The sequence below is a fragment of the Guyanagaster necrorhizus genome, assembly GCF_019112545.1.
Source record: "Guyanagaster necrorhizus MCA 3950 unplaced genomic scaffold BT62scaffold_1, whole genome shotgun sequence".
Classification (NCBI taxonomy): domain Eukaryota; kingdom Fungi; phylum Basidiomycota; class Agaricomycetes; order Agaricales; family Physalacriaceae; genus Guyanagaster; species Guyanagaster necrorhizus.
The window spans coordinates 901,814-920,661 of NW_025064880.1; the positions used below are offsets into that span (position 1 = coordinate 901,814).

The 18,848-nt window shown below is 49.3% G+C and overlaps 9 protein-coding genes and 1 non-coding gene across 10 annotated transcripts; 5 read left to right on the forward strand and 5 right to left on the reverse strand.

The window, feature by feature from the left end:
- Nucleotides 1-148: 148 nt before the first annotated feature.
- On the forward strand, nucleotides 149-5,601 carry BT62DRAFT_878884 (uncharacterized protein; the record flags this gene model as incomplete). Its single annotated transcript, XM_043182567.1, has 13 exons — nucleotides 149-1,074; nucleotides 1,127-1,210; nucleotides 1,258-1,331; nucleotides 1,378-1,700; nucleotides 1,748-2,880; nucleotides 2,939-3,816; nucleotides 3,868-3,927; nucleotides 3,979-4,277; nucleotides 4,331-4,399; nucleotides 4,451-4,534; nucleotides 4,593-4,728; nucleotides 4,778-5,074; nucleotides 5,129-5,601. The coding sequence occupies 13 exons, from the start codon at nucleotides 149-151 to the stop codon at nucleotides 5,599-5,601; spliced, it is 4,836 nt and encodes a 1,611-aa protein (XP_043046229.1).
- A 116-nt stretch (nucleotides 5,602-5,717) lies between these two features.
- On the forward strand, nucleotides 5,718-7,185 carry BT62DRAFT_23710 (PEBP-like protein). Its single transcript, XM_043180168.1, has 7 exons — nucleotides 5,718-6,010; nucleotides 6,061-6,102; nucleotides 6,157-6,312; nucleotides 6,369-6,450; nucleotides 6,502-6,604; nucleotides 6,663-6,689; nucleotides 6,747-7,185. The coding sequence occupies exons 1-7, from the start codon at nucleotides 5,833-5,835 to the stop codon at nucleotides 7,002-7,004; spliced, it is 846 nt and encodes a 281-aa protein (XP_043046230.1). The 5' UTR covers nucleotides 5,718-5,832; the 3' UTR covers nucleotides 7,005-7,185.
- On the reverse strand, nucleotides 7,083-10,165 carry BT62DRAFT_24136 (uncharacterized protein). Its single transcript, XM_043180185.1, has 13 exons — nucleotides 9,957-10,165; nucleotides 9,708-9,905; nucleotides 9,586-9,655; nucleotides 9,064-9,521; nucleotides 8,707-9,007; nucleotides 8,544-8,645; nucleotides 8,387-8,488; nucleotides 8,299-8,339; nucleotides 8,176-8,229; nucleotides 7,841-8,071; nucleotides 7,403-7,734; nucleotides 7,246-7,354; nucleotides 7,083-7,185 (listed from the first exon to the last, which is right to left on the reverse strand). The coding sequence occupies exons 1-13, from the start codon at nucleotides 10,086-10,088 to the stop codon at nucleotides 7,162-7,164; spliced, it is 2,154 nt and encodes a 717-aa protein (XP_043046231.1). The 5' UTR covers nucleotides 10,089-10,165; the 3' UTR covers nucleotides 7,083-7,161.
- Nucleotides 10,166-10,171: 6 nt separating this feature from the next.
- On the forward strand, nucleotides 10,172-10,605 carry BT62DRAFT_998742 (uncharacterized protein; the record flags this gene model as incomplete). The annotated part of the gene is made up of 5 exons (XM_043190748.1): nucleotides 10,172-10,184; nucleotides 10,233-10,243; nucleotides 10,293-10,328; nucleotides 10,382-10,492; nucleotides 10,546-10,605. The coding sequence occupies 5 exons, from the start codon at nucleotides 10,172-10,174 to the stop codon at nucleotides 10,603-10,605; spliced, it is 231 nt and encodes a 76-aa protein (XP_043046232.1).
- BT62DRAFT_983678 (COQ7 protein) lies at nucleotides 10,598-11,429 on the reverse strand. The gene is made up of 3 exons (XM_043189805.1): nucleotides 11,164-11,429; nucleotides 10,906-11,105; nucleotides 10,598-10,851 (listed from the first exon to the last, which is right to left on the reverse strand). Exons 1-3 carry the CDS (start codon nucleotides 11,422-11,424, stop codon nucleotides 10,644-10,646), a joined length of 669 nt encoding a protein of 222 aa, XP_043046233.1. The 5' UTR covers nucleotides 11,425-11,429; the 3' UTR covers nucleotides 10,598-10,643.
- Nucleotides 11,430-11,432: 3 nt separating this feature from the next.
- On the forward strand, nucleotides 11,433-12,819 carry BT62DRAFT_925275 (uncharacterized protein). The gene is made up of 10 exons (XM_043184766.1): nucleotides 11,433-11,520; nucleotides 11,567-11,625; nucleotides 11,679-11,742; nucleotides 11,795-11,847; nucleotides 11,896-11,982; nucleotides 12,038-12,171; nucleotides 12,230-12,318; nucleotides 12,371-12,460; nucleotides 12,521-12,560; nucleotides 12,614-12,819. The coding sequence occupies exons 1-10, from the start codon at nucleotides 11,510-11,512 to the stop codon at nucleotides 12,620-12,622; spliced, it is 636 nt and encodes a 211-aa protein (XP_043046234.1). The 5' UTR covers nucleotides 11,433-11,509; the 3' UTR covers nucleotides 12,623-12,819.
- A 34-nt stretch (nucleotides 12,820-12,853) lies between these two features.
- Nucleotides 12,854-12,948, reverse strand: BT62DRAFT_t17. Its single transcript has one exon. It is a non-coding gene; the product is annotated as a tRNA-Leu (tRNA).
- BT62DRAFT_24524 (uncharacterized protein) lies at nucleotides 12,931-13,894 on the forward strand. The gene is made up of 3 exons (XM_043180205.1): nucleotides 12,931-13,134; nucleotides 13,196-13,247; nucleotides 13,324-13,894. The coding sequence occupies exons 1-3, from the start codon at nucleotides 13,087-13,089 to the stop codon at nucleotides 13,749-13,751; spliced, it is 528 nt and encodes a 175-aa protein (XP_043046235.1). The 5' UTR covers nucleotides 12,931-13,086; the 3' UTR covers nucleotides 13,752-13,894.
- BT62DRAFT_983679 (WD40 repeat-like protein) lies at nucleotides 13,453-16,001 on the reverse strand. The gene is made up of 3 exons (XM_043189806.1): nucleotides 15,680-16,001; nucleotides 14,076-15,626; nucleotides 13,453-14,025 (listed from the first exon to the last, which is right to left on the reverse strand). The coding sequence occupies exons 1-3, from the start codon at nucleotides 15,935-15,937 to the stop codon at nucleotides 13,885-13,887; spliced, it is 1,950 nt and encodes a 649-aa protein (XP_043046236.1). The 5' UTR covers nucleotides 15,938-16,001; the 3' UTR covers nucleotides 13,453-13,884.
- Nucleotides 16,002-16,093: 92 nt separating this feature from the next.
- On the reverse strand, nucleotides 16,094-17,982 carry BT62DRAFT_925277 (Pkinase-domain-containing protein). Its single transcript, XM_043184767.1, has 7 exons — nucleotides 17,790-17,982; nucleotides 17,468-17,667; nucleotides 17,329-17,412; nucleotides 16,932-17,280; nucleotides 16,673-16,866; nucleotides 16,434-16,620; nucleotides 16,094-16,375 (listed from the first exon to the last, which is right to left on the reverse strand). Exons 1-7 carry the CDS (start codon nucleotides 17,794-17,796, stop codon nucleotides 16,242-16,244), a joined length of 1,155 nt encoding a protein of 384 aa, XP_043046237.1. The 5' UTR covers nucleotides 17,797-17,982; the 3' UTR covers nucleotides 16,094-16,241.
- Nucleotides 17,983-18,848: the final 866 nt, after the last annotated feature.

An 18,848-nucleotide genomic window follows, 5' to 3' on the forward strand; every position in this document is an offset into this window, starting at 1 on the left:
TCACCAGTATTTCATTTATTATTACCATTCGCTGTTCTGCTTCACGATTTACCGAATGTCGGTACGGCCCACCTGATCTTCTGTGTTTTCCTTCCGTACCTCGTCGGACGAGGTTCTCATTCTTTCTCTTCCTTCCAACTCATCTCGAATGGACAGCATTTTTGGCCGCAGGAAGACGAAGCCTCGTCAATCATCGATATCTTCTACCCAGGAACTCAGCGAGAGCTCCGTTCCCTATGATAAGTTAGGGCCTCCGCCCAGTTCACCCCTTCCTGTGGGCACTGTTTCGCAAGGGCTCCGTGGGGCACCATATATCTCGGCACCCATCACTAATCCAACGCTAACCTCCAATGGCACCGAATTCAACAAGTTTGGCATGACCCGTAGTAGGGCCGGTGGAGACAGAGGAAACGAAGATCATGGTTTGGGCTCACCCAGTACCTTCTCAGTTTCAGACTCTTCCACCTTGTATAACGATTCTGTTGGATCCTCGTCCGGGAGCAAGCTTTACACACCTCAAACAACCCGTATGCGTCGCAGTGAAGCATCCTCATCTTCGGGTCACATGCTTGACTTTGGTCAGTTTCCTGCGAATGGCTATGCACCCATGCCAGCCTCAGCGTCCACTGTGACCATGCGCCCAATGTCTTCCGCCACAACACGGTCAGAAGGCACAAGACACTCCAAATACTCATCCCTTTCCTCTGAAGGGGCTCCTCTCAATCATTTCTATCATCCTCATCGGCATAACAATCCAGATGATATACAGTTTTCTCGGCCGGATACTGACGAGGAGATCGAAGCACTATTCGATAATGTCAAACGCACTCGAGATCTTGCGGACATGCCGAATCTCTCCATTGATCAGAAATGGCATATGGTATATAATGACTGGCAAATTCGACGGAAAGAGGAGAAGCAGAGAGACGATCAAGCGCGAAGGCAGACAGAGTTAGGACAACCTTCTATAATGCGCGAAACGCCAGAGTGGTACATCCAAAAGTTTCTGAATAAGAGCATCACGCCAAAGCAAGCTGGAAGTCTGCAAGTATCACTGCGTAGTTTAGAGCTAAGGTCTGTTCAATTTTGCTACCCTAGGATCGACGGTGTACTAATATTGGAGCAGCTGGTTTCAGCACTTCATTTCTATACAAGGAACATCGGTCCTGGCACAGACACTTATGCACATTAGTCGCAAGGGTTCGTCAAGGTGCGTTAACCGAACCTGGATGTACTAGTGACCTGACAGTGATTTAGAGGAGAGAACGACATTAATCTTGAATATGAAATCGTCAAATGCCTCAAGCGAATCTTTAACAACTCCGTAGGTGGTATATATACAATTCCGAAAGTTGAGCTAATTAAAGAGGTAGTCAGCGACAGCAGAGGCACTGACGCACAACTTGATCGTAACACAAGTCGCGTCCTCCCTCAATACTCCTCATATCCCCACGCGAAGGCTGCTGTTGGACTTGCTTTCATTCCTGACCTACTGGCATGATGGTCAGGCGCACATGCTTGTTGTCGCCGCTTTGGAAACCCTCAGTTCTTCAAATAATGAGAGTGGGGGACCATATGATTATTGGTTCAAATCAATGGAGCAGTCTCTCTCTGGACGAGGCAAGATGGGTAGTTTGGTTGGTGCAAGCGAAGACGTCAGAAAGGCGGGTGGTCTTGAAAGTAATCTTAATGAATACGCTGTAAGTGTATCCTAGCGATTGCATTGGTTTTTACTAATGGTACACAGTTATCGAACTTGATACTTCTTGGAGGTGTCCTCTACTTCGTAGATGATCTGGATCTCAGGCTTCACCATCGTTCGCAAATGGAGGCTGCTGGATTACATCGCATTCTTGAGCTCTGCCGAAATTTCAACGTTCCAGCTATTGACAAGCAATTGCTGCTCCTGCAAAAATCTTTAGATGAGGACGAACAGAAACTCCGCGAACGGCTGGATCAAGAGATTTTACGCGACCTTACTAACCCTTTGGACGTTTACAATGCAATTTATGCCAAGTTGCAAGAAAGTAAAGCCCGAGACTATTTCTTGTCTATGATGCAGCATTTACTGCTGATTCGAGAGGAAGGTCCGCCGATGGTGCACTATTACCAGCTTCTCGACTCGCTAGTGACCGATGTTGTAATGGACAAGAAGCTGGCCGGCGCCGAGCAGCGTTTTGGACACTCAGTGGAACGCATCATAGCGCAATTTAACGAAGCTGACCGTTACCAAACTGTCGAGGATGAAGCAAACAAGGCTCGTGCGGAAGCATTACGTTTGAAGCTGGAGAAAGAGGCTCTGGAAGATGAGATTTCTCAAGGTCATGACGGCCTAGTTGGGCAGCTGAAAGAACAGCTGGCGCGCGCTGAACAGAAGTTGCATGTCTCTCGGGAAACAACAACCCGGCTCCAAGGCCAGCTTGCCACTCAGAAGTCCGGATATGAGCAGACCATTGCCCAGCTAGAATGGCAGATCATGGAATTGTTCAAGATGTTGAAGGAGGTCGGCCACGGCATCGAGACCATCGTAGACAATGGTGGTATGGATCGCAAGACTCTTGTGGAAACGCTTGAGAAACATTGGCAGCGGACCAAAACTATCGGTATTCTTGAAGGTCGAGACAGAAGGAATCGCCGAAACAGTGGTTCTGGTGTAGGAGAGGACGACAACGACCACGAAGAAGATATGGATGCAACACCCCGTAAAAATGGATTGCGCCGCGGTTCAAAAGCCGTTCGTAAGGTGTCCAAGACCGGTGGGCCAAAATCTTCGGAAGACGGCAACGGAAGAGTCTCGCAGTTTATGGATGCAGACGATCAAGACGCAGATGAGCAAATACAGCATCAACTGGCTGCTGGCGTCGTGATTGCAAGTGATGTGTTGGTCTTTATTGTGCTTATGCCTGATACCAGATCTGTAGTATTCTCCAAGGGAAAGTCAATTGTCGAGCTCAAGAAGTGCGCGAGGGTCACCAAGACGTACAGATAGACCCCTGTTAGGTCTAGGAACACCGTACAAGAGCAATAATCTTCTTTCGCCACATTTCGAAGATGTTGGGGAGTTAAGCGACCACTCTAACGTTAACGGTGAAGAGAGCGAGGGTGATCGGTCAGTCCGAGGATCACACAACTCATCTGAAGATACACCCTCAACGTCCATCAGTTCTCACGTTTCTGCTGACGGGCGTACACCGGCGCCTGGGTCGTTGGCTGAACAGCTCAGCAAGCATTTCCTGGCCAAGAGTCGCCAGGTATCCTCCTCTGGCGGGGGTCCGACGCCTCCGTCTCTTCCGACCCTGAAAGAGGAGGGCGATGTACACAGTACTCCCCAACCCCCGCCTCCACCGCCCCCGCCTCCGCCCCCACCTCCGCCGCCTCCGCCGCCCCCTGGATTCAAAGGGGCTCCACCTCCGCCGCCACCGCCTCCACCTGGCTTTGTCGGAATGATCCCCGCCTTCTCCTCTTCTGTGACCTCCGCAAACTCTACCCCGCCTCCGCCTCCGCCACCACCTCCTCCAGGTCAAGGTCTAGCCTCCAATCCCAGCTCCGCTCCCAGCTCTACACGGGCCTCGATGTTACTCGGTTCAAACCTTAACGCCTTGCTCTCTGCTAGAAAAGATCTCCCTATCACGCCGAGTACCAAGATGAAGCAGCTGCAATGGGACAAACTTCCACATCAGCAAGTTTCAAAGACACTGTGGAATGACGAGGAGCCGGCAAAGGAACATGAAATGTTGAAGAAGCTCCAGACTGATGGTGTATGGATGGAAATGGAGGAAGACTTCAAGGCTAAGCAATTGGTTATCAACCTAATGGGTACGTAGTCAATTCACCATTAAAGATGCCGTTGTGACCGCTATTCTTTAGCCCGGCAGAAACGCGCTGAGCTGAAGAGTGTTCTGGATGTTGAAACCAAGAAAAGAGTTGGTGAGTGTATATCATATAGCTGCTGGCGCGCATCTGTAACCCTCTAGTCAGAAATCCTCATTCAGGGCGTCAAGAAACTTGAGCCTGAGGAGATCGCTCGCAAAATTCAACACTTTGATCAGGACCTTTGTTCCCAGGTGTTTCTGAGTGAATTGAAACGGGTACTGCCATCCCCAGAGCAGGTCGGCAAACTGAACGTTTATCGGAACTCAGGGCCAGAGGAACTTGCTGAACTTCATCCGTCGGACCGTCTCATGGTTAAACTGATACAAATTGATCGTCTGGAACCTCGTATTGAGGGTATGTTATACAAATGTGCTTTTGAAGAACGGTGGTCGCTGCTGGATCAGGTTCGATATAGTCTTGCATTGATTGGAACAAGTTTATTCAGTCTATGACTTAGGGTGCGCGGAAACTTTCAGAGGCGGGAGACGCTCTTCTCCATGCTAAAGCATTCAAGGAGTTGCTCAGTGTAAGTTACTTGTTGTTCGACTAATCGTTACTTTTAACTGGTGCTCGATAGCTTATTCTTCTGATTGGGAACTACATGAATGGGACCGGTGTGAAGGGCGGCGCGTTTGGTTTCCGTGTGAGCAGTATCAATAAGGTAAATTATTTTACCTTTGCATCGATGCCCTCGATAGTCGTCTGATGAGCGTCTCCAGCTAGTTGATACCAAGTCAGTAAACAACACGACACTACTTCACTTCTTGGAGCGTACCATTGCTAAACATTTCCCGGACATGGAAGAGTTCCTCGAGGAACTTGCAAAGCCAGCCGAGGCGTACAGAGGTGTGCTACGTACCTTCTTCTTTCAGATGCTGTCATAGGTTCTGATTACTCTTGGCAGTTAATCTTCAAGAACTTCGTAAGGGTTTAGGTGATCTCCGGGATGGTCTCAAGAGGATACGCGAAGAACTAGAAGAACATTTTGTGCGTATCGATCAAACAGAACGATACGGGCAACAAATGTGGAACTTTATCAACAAAGCCAAGATACAGGTGGACGACTTGGTGGATGAAGTACGGCTTGCAGACACGACATTCACCGAGGTCATTGGCTACTACGGCGAAGACGATAATCGGAACATGAGTTCTTCTGAATTCTATGGTATCTTCAAAACATTCGTTACGTCGTACAAGGCATGTCACTTGCTGATTTCAGAAAGGCTCGGCTGACTGTTGAAGTAGAAATGCAAAGCCGACAACCAGACTGCTGCAGATGAACGACTTGCAACGGCCAAACGGAAACAAGCTGCCGAAACAATGAGATTGAATCGCGAGAAGGCGATGGAGACGTCGAATCAGGGTGCTGACACTCTAGACAGTCTACTAGAGAAATTGCGGAATGGAGACACTGTGGGGACGCGAAAGAATCGCCGGACACGACCAAGTGGGGCGGAAACCCGGCCTAACGCGCCACTGTCTTTGGATCTAGACGGCAACCCAGATGACTTGGCTCGCGATCTTCTGGCACGTCTAGCATCGAGCGGTTTTGAACCACCGACGCCATCGTCGCCAACGTTTGCTGTTTCACAACGGAGACGGAGACGGAAGGCTGCTTCCTCGATATCCGATGCAGATCTGTTGAGCTCGCCCCTTCTGCCAGCCACGCCTGAAATTAGCGCATTAGAGGATGCGACTGTAGGCTCAGAGGATTCCAGTGAACGATGACGGTCGACGCTGTCCAAGTGTTATGGTACAGGCTTTCACAGGTGCTTTCAGAATTGTCATTTATATTGTATCTGTATCACATTGCATTTCTCATCACGGACCACGCATATAATAATATTTTTACATGTTTGGGGGTTGGCGGCGGAGTATGCCCGCCACACGCGTCATGCCAAGCGAACTTAATCCTTTCTCTTTTTCATACCACCACCACCACCACCACCTTTTGTTGCCATGATTTCTCTTCCAGTCCTTTTGTCGCTCTCTCTTCTTCCCTTCGTCGCTTCTCAGTCTTCCAATGATACCACCCTTCAGATTGCCGCCATTAAGGCTCATTTCACCCAATCCGAAATTGTGCCCGACTTGCTGTCGTCTTTCGACCCCAGCGCCATTCTCACAGTCAACTTTGAAGGTTCGTCCAACGGCGAGCATGGTCGAATCGATATACTGATCATACCCCAGGTGTCGGAAATATAACGCCCGGACAGGCTCTCAGCCAGGATCGTAAGTACAATTTCAATATATCCATACACCCAATTTTTCCGACATAGGTTGCAGAGGTCGGCACGGCTCCTACTGTTACCGTCACTGCGGCGAACTCGTCGGTCGGACTCAGCGGCAATTTCACTCTTGCCATGGTCGATGCGGACGTCGTTGGAACCAAGAACGCCCAGGTCACTCGGCACTGGTTGGTTAACGGAGACACTATTTCCAGTTGCGTTTCATCTTGTGCACGTGTATGAAAACCGTTTCCTCAAATGCGTTATTAGACGACGCCCTTTCCAACTCTTCCGCCACAGCCATTACATCGTATGCTGGACCAGCCCCAGCCGAAGGGAGTGGAGCTCACCGGTTCGTTGCTCACCTTTTTTATCTTCTACGCGCCTAATTATTTTCTGGCAGTTATGTTATTCTCCTCTATCAACAACCCTCGACCTTCACCTCACCTGCTGGGTACACCGAAAACATTGGTGTTTCTACCTTCGACTTGGCTTCGTACTTGTCTGTAAGTTTCATATAACTGCAGATGCTTGGGTTCATCCGTTCATGATTCATAATCACAGGACAGCGGCATGGGTTCCCTCATTGCTGTATGAATCTTTTTGTTTCTGCCCTTTATGCTGGTTGACAAACGATGCTGTTTTCAGGGGACATACATGACCGTCGAGCAAGGAACCTCGACCGTTTCTGTTTCTGCAACATCTTCCGTCATTACCTCGACACTCTCTGTCGCTTCTTCAACTCACGCTTCGAGTTCTGGCGCCTCTTCTGCCTCAGGATCCGCTGCTTCTACTTCTACCTCTGCCGGCAGCACGAGCGGCAGCAACGGGGCTTTAAGTAATGGTGTTGGAATGGTTGTCGCCGGTATCGGCGGTTTAGTTGTAGGGCTGCAAGCGTTTGCCTAAGTTACTCGTTTATATTGTGCATTACATCTGAAAAATAAATAACACGCTCGTTCTTTGATTGGGTAGCAGTGAATGATTTTTGGTATATAATTATTTTATGAAACAAGTTATCATTCCTGAGCCAAAAATGTGTAGAACACGGACGCTTAGATATTGGTTAGCTCCCATATCGCTCTCGTGCCTGTATCAACTCTCTTTTGAGTTTACTGAAACCCCCAAAAAACCGTTCTAAACCACGTACAGAATCCTGCGCCATAGAGACGTAGCCCGAATAGCCTTCTGTAAGTTTGCCGATGTCTTTGCCTTTGCTGGCCCCTAGACCAGCGCCTTCCACATATATGGCAGTTTTTCTGGAGTGAAATCAATAGAGATCAATCAACGATATCAGTGACACGAACATAGGGTCCACTCGGCCTTCGCCACTTGTTCCTAGGCCAGTTCCCTCCGTCCAGCCCATCATCTTGAGCATTTTGTTGCCGACATTATTGCTATCCTCGCCCGGATTGGTCGGCGGCGGCGGCGGCGGCGGCGACGGCGGTACAGGTGGACCTTCAACTTGCCGTTTGGGTACCGCCCGCCCATTATCCTTCTCCGGCATGGGAGTTTCAGGCTGGTTGAAAAGGATTCGCCTTTCCGAAGCACGGTCACGATATTTTGGAACGGCGTTTGCCTGTCGAGCCTTGACCTTCTGGCGGGCAACTTCTTGCAAGTTAGAATCTTTGAGATTTTTCTGTTCATTTCCAATTGATAGAAGATTCCGAGGGAAAAGATCAAAAAAGACGATGGTCAGCCCAGTCACAGAACAACACACAGTACACAGGTTGAAGAACGCGAGCCTTATGCAAATCTGATTCCTTGTTGTGGCGTTTCAATTGATCCACGGATTTGAATTGTCGAGCGCAGAGAAGACAACTCATCGCGCTGACATCCGAGAACTCGAAGTCTGTCGGTGTCGGTGTCGGTGTCGGTGTCGATGTCGATGTCGGTGTCGACGTCGTATTGCCTTGGATGGGTGCACTCGATGCTTGCGCAGTGGACCCGGTAGCATCAGTAGTGGATATCGTGGCCTGCATGTATAGTATCCAGAATGTAAGAACCGTGGTATTCCAATGGTGGCAAAGGAGAGCCAAAAGATAATCGTCACCAGAGCAGAAGTCGACCGAGCACTGACATCTTGAGAAAGTTCTTCTTGAACTTGATTCCATTTGTTGATATTGCTGGCAGTCTGGTTACGGGCAACCTCAGTTACGAAAGGCACAGCGACGCGTTGCGCGACAAATTCTTTTCACGTTACCTTCTTGCTTACGATCAGCGTAGGCTGCTTAGACGTTCCGACTACAGTGGGTAAGCATTGTGATGGAGTAAAAGAGAATGTTCCCTGCCTTTCCGGCTGGCATTCAGCAGATCTTCAGCTTCGTCCTGTTGATCGTCGTCTGCATCATCAGATGCAAAAGCTGAGGCCACAAATTTCTTGACAGTAGGCACTGTTCATTGATGTGATAAGAGAACACTCCTGAGGGTTAACCATATCTAGCTTACCAGCAGCTTTAGCTGGGCCCTTGCTGAAGCTTAGAGTGACAGGTTTGTCGAAAACAGGTAACGTTGAAGGAGCAGGCTGAACCGATGAACGTTGTACTGTCGCTTCTACAACTTGCTGTCAACAAAACAAACATAAACGTTAATGGGCAAATATGCAAATGACCTTTGGTTTTTTTCTTTTCTTTCCGTTCCTTGACGGTCTGGACTGCCGGTACTGGCTGGGCAACCTGAAACTCGAGCATAGCCAACGTGGAACTGTCATCCCAGTACCTAACCCAAGTGCCTTCGATGCCTCCTAGCACTAGGGAAGATGGTATACAGGCATCGTCGCGCAACATCACATTGTCAATAGGTTGAAATGAGTCGGGATGAGCAAAAGAAGCAGCCACAGGTCGATCTGATATGCGAAAACCGGATGGATGGATCTGAGGTGACATAGTCGCTGCAAGAACTACCGAAGCAGACTTGAAGACAAAGATCAGAACATCTTTTGAGTTGTGCACATGACAACACAACTTGCCTGCACATCAGTGAACTCCACGAAGGCAAAGCCAAAACTAGCCATGGTAACTCGATCTTTGATCAAGATAATCCGTCTCATGCCCCTAGCGCCCTCTTTACCAGGCCCGGACGACGATCTCATGGCTTGGTGAATGGCCTGGGGCCCAGAGAGAGGATCAAGACCACGGAATAACAAGACGGCTGCTTGAGAGTTCCCAATATCACGAGTGCCATCATTGACGTTTCCGCGATTGAAGCGTCCTTTCTCGTGAGGTGTGGCGCTTTGGGAATAGTCAATTTTAACTCTTCGCCCGCTATGGGGGGGGCCCGTCTCTAAAGCCTTGTAGAATGCTGCAGTTGCCGTTGCGCCATGAGATGCAGGCGGAGGCACTTGGATGTAAGGAAATAGAGGATCCACGAATAAGCGTGCATGATCTGTTGAAGAGAACTGGGCGAAACCAAATCCTTTTGAAGTACCTTGAAAACCCGACGACGAATTATGTCAATGCGTGCGCAAAAGGAAATACGAATGGGCAAGTGCCTGTTGATCTATCTCGGATGATGGTGACAGTCTCGACGCTACATCCGTTGGAGGAAAGGTATGCCTGAAGCTACAGAGAAGAAAGTGAGAAGAGCGTCTGATAAGGAGGGAAAAAGTTGCACATCAGCTTCTGTGAAGTCTGTATCGAGGCCAAGAAAGATGACATGAGGACTAGGATCGGAGGGCTGCAGGCGTTTCTTAGGAAATCCTCCGGCAGCGTTGCGTGGCTGTCCAAAGTCTTGGGCAGATGGGCGCGGAGCAGCAGTGCTATCGTAGGCCCCCTCCTCGTAGTTTGAGTACGCATCGTAGCCTTGATATCCCTAGAGAAAACAATGAGAAGATTAAGAAGAAAAATAAGCAAAATGGCACACCCCGCTGTTAAATTTTCGTCGCTTGCCGTCGCCATAATGATCATCTTCTCTGGGGCGGACGTTTGCTGTAGGCCACTGAGCGCCATCTGCCCAAATGTCCTTGCCTCTGTCCCATTCGCGATTATATGTCATGGGTCGTTGAGGATGATGAGAGTAAGAGGGAAAGGGGGAACAAACAAGGAACAAACAAAGCGTCGCCTTGATTTCTCCTCACCATGGCAGGTCACGGTAAGGATGTCCTTTAGTATATACTGAGCGTCACTCAGTATTTTACAGGTCCCTACAAGGTTATATCTGTTGTGAACCTTTGCCTTGTTACTAAACATTTATCCATAGTTCATTGATCCTGCCGTCGAGCGATTTGACCGTTATGTGAGTCCGACTGGAACGTTGGTCACAGCTTGGCCTTGATGCTCTCTGTTCAGCGCGAAACAAATTATCTACGATTCCGCTGGACACCATCTAACATCCGTGCGGCCGTCCTTGCAGGCATCGTATTCCCGACCGCCATCTACTTGCTGGCATCATCAACGGATGTTCGCGGAATCCTTCTTTCTTCGCTGTGCCGTTGCTGACTCGCTGTTTCTAGTCGCGCTGGAAGTGGGCTGGAGCACTGAAGACAGAGTCATTGTCCGTCAAGCCAAAATGAAGATGACATTGGTTGTAGGAACGCATAATTACAAGCAATTAAACTCTCTTGCAAAGCTCTATGGCCATTTTACAACCAGTGCCAACAATCGCACTCAATAGAGCATGTGCAGGCGCCTTTTGAGCATCGTTCTGGACAGCGGTGTCGAGGTGCTCAAGCTCATCATCACGGAACTCTCGTATCACATCTCTCAACAAAGGTACACTGGGGTGATCTGAAGGTAATGATTCCATCTCTTTCAGTTGACTACACACAAGGAGAGTTGAGCACGTCAAATAAAATGTATAAAAGGATACCTACTCGTCGTAGTGTTCTCCAATCACAGTTTCAACGGCTTCCGTGCAGGCCATTGCGGCCTCTTTGCCCAGAAAAGCCGTCGCTGCACCCAGTCCAAATCCTGCAACCCTCGCGACCTCTGTCAGAACGGTAGGACGGACCCTATGCTGCACCTGCAGCTTGTCCATCACAGTGATATGTTTCTTCTCTTGCTCCAGCATTTCCTGGTGTACACAAACGCGTAAAGATGAGCAACGAAGCACGTCAGTAAGAGCTACAAACCTGAAGCATTGGTTTCAACTTTGCATCCCGCCCTAGCATGGCCAACTGGCCTTGGTAAATTGAAACAGCTGCTATTTCTCCCGCTTGGTCGACTCTGAGGGCGCTGTCTAGAGCATGTCGTTGTTTCGCAGAGATTGCGGAGGGCGTCGTCGTTGTAGCTGGATTATTTGTATTGTGAGCATCTGTGTAGGCTGCTGAGGGAAGAATACGGTAGGTAGCAAAGGTCCTTCGGGTCAGAAACGGTCCAAGAGAAGAAGGCATCGAGGTCACGTCACGAGTCGCGACGGTCACTGGATCAACGACCACCCCGACGACCACCAACAGTACCGGCGCAGTCATTACCAGAATGTCTACCTCGTATGTACAGGATTCAATGGCATTTATCTGTCTGACTAGAATTCAGCTTCATGCCTTCCGATGTCATCGACATGACAAAGGAAAAGAACTGGCCTGCGAACCTCGGTTAGATCCTTTGTCGACACCCATCGACACGCCATTGACCGTGATTTTACCAGGAATGCTTGACTGGGACAACACTAATATCATCTTTACAAAACGATCTCTTATTGAGTTCCTCAAGTAAGCGCAACTTGCCTCTCTTTCTCGTAGGATGTTCATTGTACATATACAGGTATACCGGTACCACTGTGGACACCAACTTTACCAATGTCCAAAAGCTACCTCGTGAGGCTTGTCTCTCCATGCTTTCTGCCCGTCTTTAACGCGTCCTAGGTTATGCGTCCTTTGGCACGTTCTCTCCGCCGCTCGACCAGCTTGATGCTGAAGCCGCAGCATCTCCCTCGGCATCTCCACCCATCGGTGAGCGTCTCATTGCTGAGTGTTCGCGTCACTTCCCATCTAATTATTCGTCAAGAACAAACTGACGTGTTCAAGCCTACGCGTCGCGTACGAACTGTCCCCGGTGGGCCACACACTGATATCTTCGGCAATGACTTCCAAGATCAAGAGGATGCTCTAGCCTCAGCCCCGCAAAAAGAATCGCAACAGGCAATTACTCCCTGCTTTATCTACCAGAAGCTGACGCTTGCGTTTTGTCCCTTGATAGGTTGAAACATCCGAACAACTAGTCTCCTCGGTCCCTGCGGAGGAACAGGAGTATGGAATCCCATTCACATCGACTGTCAAGCCCAGCCGGTATGTGATTCTTCCTTAAGCCTTTTACTTGTGCCTACATTTTCTGCTTTAGACGAGTAAGGACTGAACCCGGTGGAAAGAGCTCATTTGGCAGCTTCTGGGGTGCAGATCCAGCTCCTGAGGAATTTAAACCAACCCGCAGGTCAGTACCATCGATTCTGAAGCTGTGCCAGATCTTTTCATGTGTGGTATTGAAACCTAGAGTTCGTCAAGGACCCGGAGGTCAGGACAACATCAATGATGTACGTGCAAGTGATCGTTGACACTGCATTCAAACTGACGGGCGCAATAATAGCTCTTTTGAATTCGTCTGTAATCCATGTAAATGCCTTGTGACAATTAAGGTCTAGTCCACCTCGTTGTACCTGCATGGCTTACACATGTGGCCTTCGTCCATTATCAGTAAATACCATTTCCGACGCCTCCATACGCTGTCCCAATCTTTGTCAGGAGTCAGCCCTATGAATCGGGAATGGAATTTTCAGTTTGAGGATAGCTGATGTTTATGCAACTCTTGGTAAAAGAAAAAGAGAAATGGTAGCGGCGAGGTTCGAACTCGCGCGGACTAACGTCCATTGGGAATCAAGCCAACTTAAATCCAACGCCTTAGACCAACTCGGCCACGCTACCCCTTAAGCTCTTTACTTTCAGATTTAGGGAAGAAGCATAGCATTCAATTTAAGGATTGATCCTTTTACATACGTTGAGGAGCTGCTGTGATGACTGGACCAACAGTGATTTTATGTGGACGCCTCCTTACTATTGTGGATGAAGGAGTACAAAGCCAAGGAGGTGTTGCGTGCTATTGATGCCAGGGTAAGCTTCACCGAATACTTCCAGCCTAAGCATTTGGCCCTCGCACTGACGCTGATGGAAGGCTGACGCCATGTCAACAGCAAAGCATGGACGAGCTTATCATAAGACTCTAGGTCAGCCCGCCCAGTTGTTTGAGAGGGAACGATGTATCCCGATATGTTCCTTCTACGCCCTATTGACACCATTCAGATGTCCATATTCAAGACCTGGACTCTGTTCTACCAAATAACCGGCCCACCATTGAGCGTGAGGTTCACACGCTCATTAATTTCGAGCGACAACTACGGTTAATCGATAAAGTCAAGAAAGTTTTATATTACAAGTCACCAGATCTCGAGGAGTATCGTCCACTGGGCTATTTATGCTACTTGGAACGTCAATTGCGAAGCATTCGTCGGAATTTGAGCAATCGTTGCTCCAGTGGGCGAAAGCCCTTGAACTTGATGAAGTTTGTATCTATAGGAATCGTATCGCAGAGCTACAGAGCCTTGGTTTCCCTCTCATCACCGGATACCCGTTGCTTCTCGAACCGATTATGGACATTTGGCCTTAATATTAATAGGCTGTGTATCTATTGCATATCATTCCTCTGTATTCGTAAAGTAAGAAGTATATGATGGGTAAACGATAATATAATGTTGAAAGTAAAAACAACGAAAGCCAAAACCGACAGACAGCAATAGTAGGGCAAGATATAACAATAAGATGCAGGTGAATAGAATTGTTGAAGTGATGTGGAGATGTTACGATTCACTCGCTGAAACTCCATACTTTGACGTCGTTATCGTCGCCGCCAGAAATGATTTTGTCTTCGCCCAAAGCAAGACAGCTCACCGCGGCCATATGCCCAACGAGCGTAGCAGTACAACTACCGTCTTCTCGCGACCAGACCTGCAGACGCGTCAGTAAAAAAATTTGAAGACCAAGACCACCAAACGAACCTTGATAGTCCTATCATGGCTGCCACTAACCAGCCTCATTTTATCGCTCGCGACTGCCCAAACACCTTCGATGTGTCCGAAGTATGTCCTTACAGTCTTCCCCGTATCGATGTCCCACTGCTTTACGGTATTGTCCAAACTTCCAGAGATCAAAATGGGCTTCTTCGCTCTGGATCGTGACCGCGATTCCTCTTCTCTCTCCTCATCCTTCACCTGGCCACCTTCCGCCTCTTCTCCATTACAATCATCCGCGAATAACAACTTGAGACTCTGTACCTGCCCCACATGACCAGTGAAAGTCTTGACACAGGCCCGTTGCGTCAAATCCCAGAGTCTGATAGTGCCATCGTCCGATCCCGAAAAGAGCATTTTCCCTGGATCGATCTGTGGCGCCGCGCATCCGGGCGTGTCAAACATCGGACTTTTCGTAGTAGTGGAAGGTGTCGACGATGGATTGGAATCCCAAAGCCTGACCGCATTGACCCAATCTGAGTGACCTCTCAGCGTAAATGCGCCTCCCGTCCTTAGATTCCACACTTTGATTGTCGAATCAACACTGCCGCTGGCAAGGACGTTGGAGTCAAAATTAAGACAGACGACACCTTCCGTGTGTCCTGTTAGCGTTCTGATGAGCCTCCCCCGTCGCCAATCCCACACTTTGAGCGTCGAATCCATGCTCCCTGTGATCAACTTGACTTCGTCGAATTGCAAAGCACGGATGGCCCTTGTATGCCCTTTTAGACAGTGGAGCTCGAGTCCAGTCTCAAGGTTCCACAATCGAGCCGTACGATCGTAAGAACCAGTGATAAGCACGGGGAATGCAGGATGCGATAGCGTTTCCATGAATTGTAGACACATTACGCCATCCTTGTGTCCTTTGAGAGTGCGTACCGTACACCGTCCACGCCGCCAGTTTTGTTCTATTGTCATGCGCTCGCTGTAGACGTCTTTCCACGGACGGGTAATCTGGGTCGTCGGCGTGGGGGCAAGAGGGGCAAGGAGGGCGCACGCAGATTCATCCCCCAATGTCGAGGAGTCGCTGCCGTCGTCTGACCTTGACCGTTTGAGCGGTCGTTCGGATATATCAGCGGAATCCTCCAAGTCTCTCTTTACTCTCTGTTCGGGCGACAACAAAGCAATGCTTGGCGGCGGCGTTAAAGCCTTGGCAAACGTTCGTTTCTTCTCGAGAATAGGCAAGGCCCAGCCACACTTCCTGCATTTTTGACCAATGTGCTGCTCACATATGCCCCTCCATAGGACATCATCGTCAGCGAGACTGCGCCAGTGATTAGTGACTTGTGCCGCGCGACACAAAGATGTTGCATCGAGGTAGCTGAGGACTTTGAGAGAGACTTCGCGAGGAAAAACAGTGAACGGATCGATTCGGATGAGATGGGCGAGTTGTTCGGTAAGAAGGGAGAGTTGGGAAAAGCAGCACATGGTGAGTAGGCCTTGAAGAATCAAGGCCCTCCGTGGATGGGAGGATGATGAAAAGTTGGACCAGATTGCAGAGACAGCGGACCTGTCCTCGAGCGGTAGAGCGTCCAGTGACTGCACTGATAGTTAAAAGTTACTATTCTTTGTCCTTATCCAAGGCCTCGCACCTGCTGTAGCTTCAAATTTGTTCCTTCATCCGCCATCCTTTGATGCCTGACACATAACTTTCTCGGTGGAGGTTGCTGTGGGAATGGCGGCGGCGACTCTGCTTCACTTTCTGCATGGATTTCCTGCTCTGTCTGCCGGCAAGGTGGATCGTCATCATCGGGGGGTGGCGACGACATTGGCGTATCTCCGGTTTTCATGTCGAGGGCGAGGCGAGCGGCGGGAATGGTGTCACAGACGTACGAGGTACTCGCCGCCATGGTGGTCGGGAAGGAAGAGGAGGCGGGTAAGAAATCAAGGTGCGCCTTAATAGACAAAGAAGAGCCAAGCTCGATCACAGTGATCTCGTGCAAGCTCGACGCCACATGTCGCAATTTTCATCAAATACTGGTGATATTTCTCAAATCACACCGCAAGCACGAATCACACTTCAATACTACAATCATTGCAACATCGTGTACATCTCCTGCTCGGCATTGAATTCAAGATATATATATAAAGTGGGACTGAATGAAAAAAGATGAAGAGAAAATCGAACACAAGGCACGAACATGGGCCGCCGCATCAGTCCAGCGTTATCTTCAGGTCTTCCAATGGTATGGGTACGAAGCTATTTAACACGATATTCCGGGAGGCCAGCTCTGGTTCACAGTGTGGCGGAACAAGTTGACGGATCAAATCCGGTCGTACAGAGAGTTCTAGGGTTTTTGTTATTAGCACGACACCATTTGGAGGACAACACAGCATAGAACGTACCTTCACGTTTAAAATCGAACAGCGACGGGAACTCTTTCCCATTGGGCATCCTCGCGCCTTCGACCCGCAGCTCATCAAAGAAGGGATGGACCATGGCCTCTATCGCACTGAGCCGTGTGCCAGGTGTGTACTCTAACAACTTCGCCACCAAATCAATTGCCTCGGGGGATGTACGAGGCCGGAACACCTGTCATTAATTAGTACCCAGCAACTCCATTTGGGCCACATGCATCACAAACTTTTGAGAAGGGATGAGGCTTAATTTGTGGGAACTTGTGCTCCATATAGTTGGGATTCATCGTCTTGATCTGCTCTCTGGACGGCGTTCCAAGCACTTTGATGATCTCTACCAGTTGATCGATGCCGCTTTCACCAGGGAACAGCGGCTGACCAAGCATTAACTCTGCCATCACACACCCCGTTGACCAGATATCTAAATAAAATTAAACTGACAGTGAGTATCAAACAGGCCCAGTGCCAATGATGAATGCGTCTTACCGATGTTGGTGGTGTAGTTCGTGGCGCCAAAAATGAGCTCCGGTGCTCTGTAATACCTGGAGCAGATGTAACTGACGTTTGGTTCACCGGTAATCAATATCTTTGCAGAGCCAAAATCGCAAAGCTTGAGGACACCGGTGGCAGGGTTGAGGAGCAGATTCTGTGGTTTGATATCTCGATGGCAGATACCGACGGAGTGAATGTAGGCGAGGGAACGGAGAAGTTGATACATATACAGTTTGATTTGGAGCATGGGCATCGGCTGCTTAAGTTTAGCGTAGTGGCGGCTAGCACGGTAGACGGTTTCAGGGACGTATTCCAGCATAAGATTGAGATAGAGCTCGTCTTTCTACGGTAAAATGAGTAGTGAGCTAACTGTACAAGAAGAGTGACGCACCTTGTCACCATTGGAATAGAAAAATGCTCTCAGGTCGACTACATTCGGATGCGAAACAAGCCGCATGATCTGAAGTTCACGGTTCTGGGGAAGCGAGACATATAGTATACGGAAACATCGGGAAGAGAAGAACGGGTACCTTGAAGCGCTTGTCCTGCAGAACCTTCTTGATGGCGATATCCTCGCTCTCCTTGGGTACGCCGAGCAGTTTCGCCTGGAAAACGACACCGAAAGAGCCGTTACCAATGACCTTGCAGTTGGAATAAGAGAGTTCTCGTGTGTCACCAGACTTGCCGTCGGAAGCAATGACCTTGACGACTTTGTGGGGATCATCGATAGCTGTAGAACAAGGAAACAAGAACCGATGGAAATCGATATATCGACAACAAGGGCGGAGCGGAAGGAAAAGACGATGATACGGGGTGAGAACTGAGGTAGGAAGAGAAAATTGGGCGACATACGAGACATCTTTACGCCGTTTATGGGTCCATGGGTTGACATTGCAGAAGATACGGCAGGAGATTGTCTCGACGGACGCAGACGGTAGCCAGTGGTCGTATATAGGAAGACTGACGGGAAGAGAACGGAGAGAAAGAGCAAGAAAAGGGACTAGGTAGAAGGGATACTGGATGGCAACGAACAGGGTATGCGGTGGAGAAGGGACGGGAGTGGAAGAGGAGGAGAGGATGAAGGGACAGGACTGGTCACAAGCCACGGCCTCAACATGCACAAACACGCCTCCAATACATTTTCTTGTTGCTTTATTATTTCCCTCAATATCCTTTCTTTTCGGGACACAGCTATTATTCAACCATGCCTCAGGTATTCGAACACGTAGCTCCCTCCGCAAGGGGGAGAGGAAACGTCGGTGGGTCGTCCTGTGTCTTCATATGGGCACGCGCCTGGACCAGGCTGGCCCGGCATTTGCCGTCCGCCCGCCTTGGGAAATTACCTAAACTGGAAAGGGCCGGGAGGTTCCACTGACCTCGGGATCACAAATTTCTCCCACGCTTGGCTTCTGCCGATCACCAGGTCCCGTTTTGGGAGTTGTCCTCGCGCAGTCCGACGTTTGTTACGCTGACAGACGGCCAACTGTCCTGCAGGACGTCGATAGCGACGAACACGTGTTGAGGGGGACCTGAAAGGAATCACCGTGACGTCCATCCAACTTGGAGAATGCGTGATGACCTGGATATAGATGCTCTTACTATCGACTCTATCGACGACATCAGTCGACCCTGCTCGGCTGCTCACTTTTCCCAAATGCACCCTCAAATCCCGGGCACATTGTAGTTCCACAGTCGGATAATTTAATTGTTTCTTCGTCATGCCGCTCTACGTAGATATCCTCCAGGAATAGCCCGTGTTTTGTGGATCCTCCTACGTTACAACTGTTCTTGTCTTCTCTCCGAGTTTGTCGCGTCGATCGAATCCACCGACGAGGAACCCGGCCGTTGTTGCCTCATGTACTGTCTGGTGGCGCCTACATATCTGCTACACTAAATGACATTGCTTGTTCG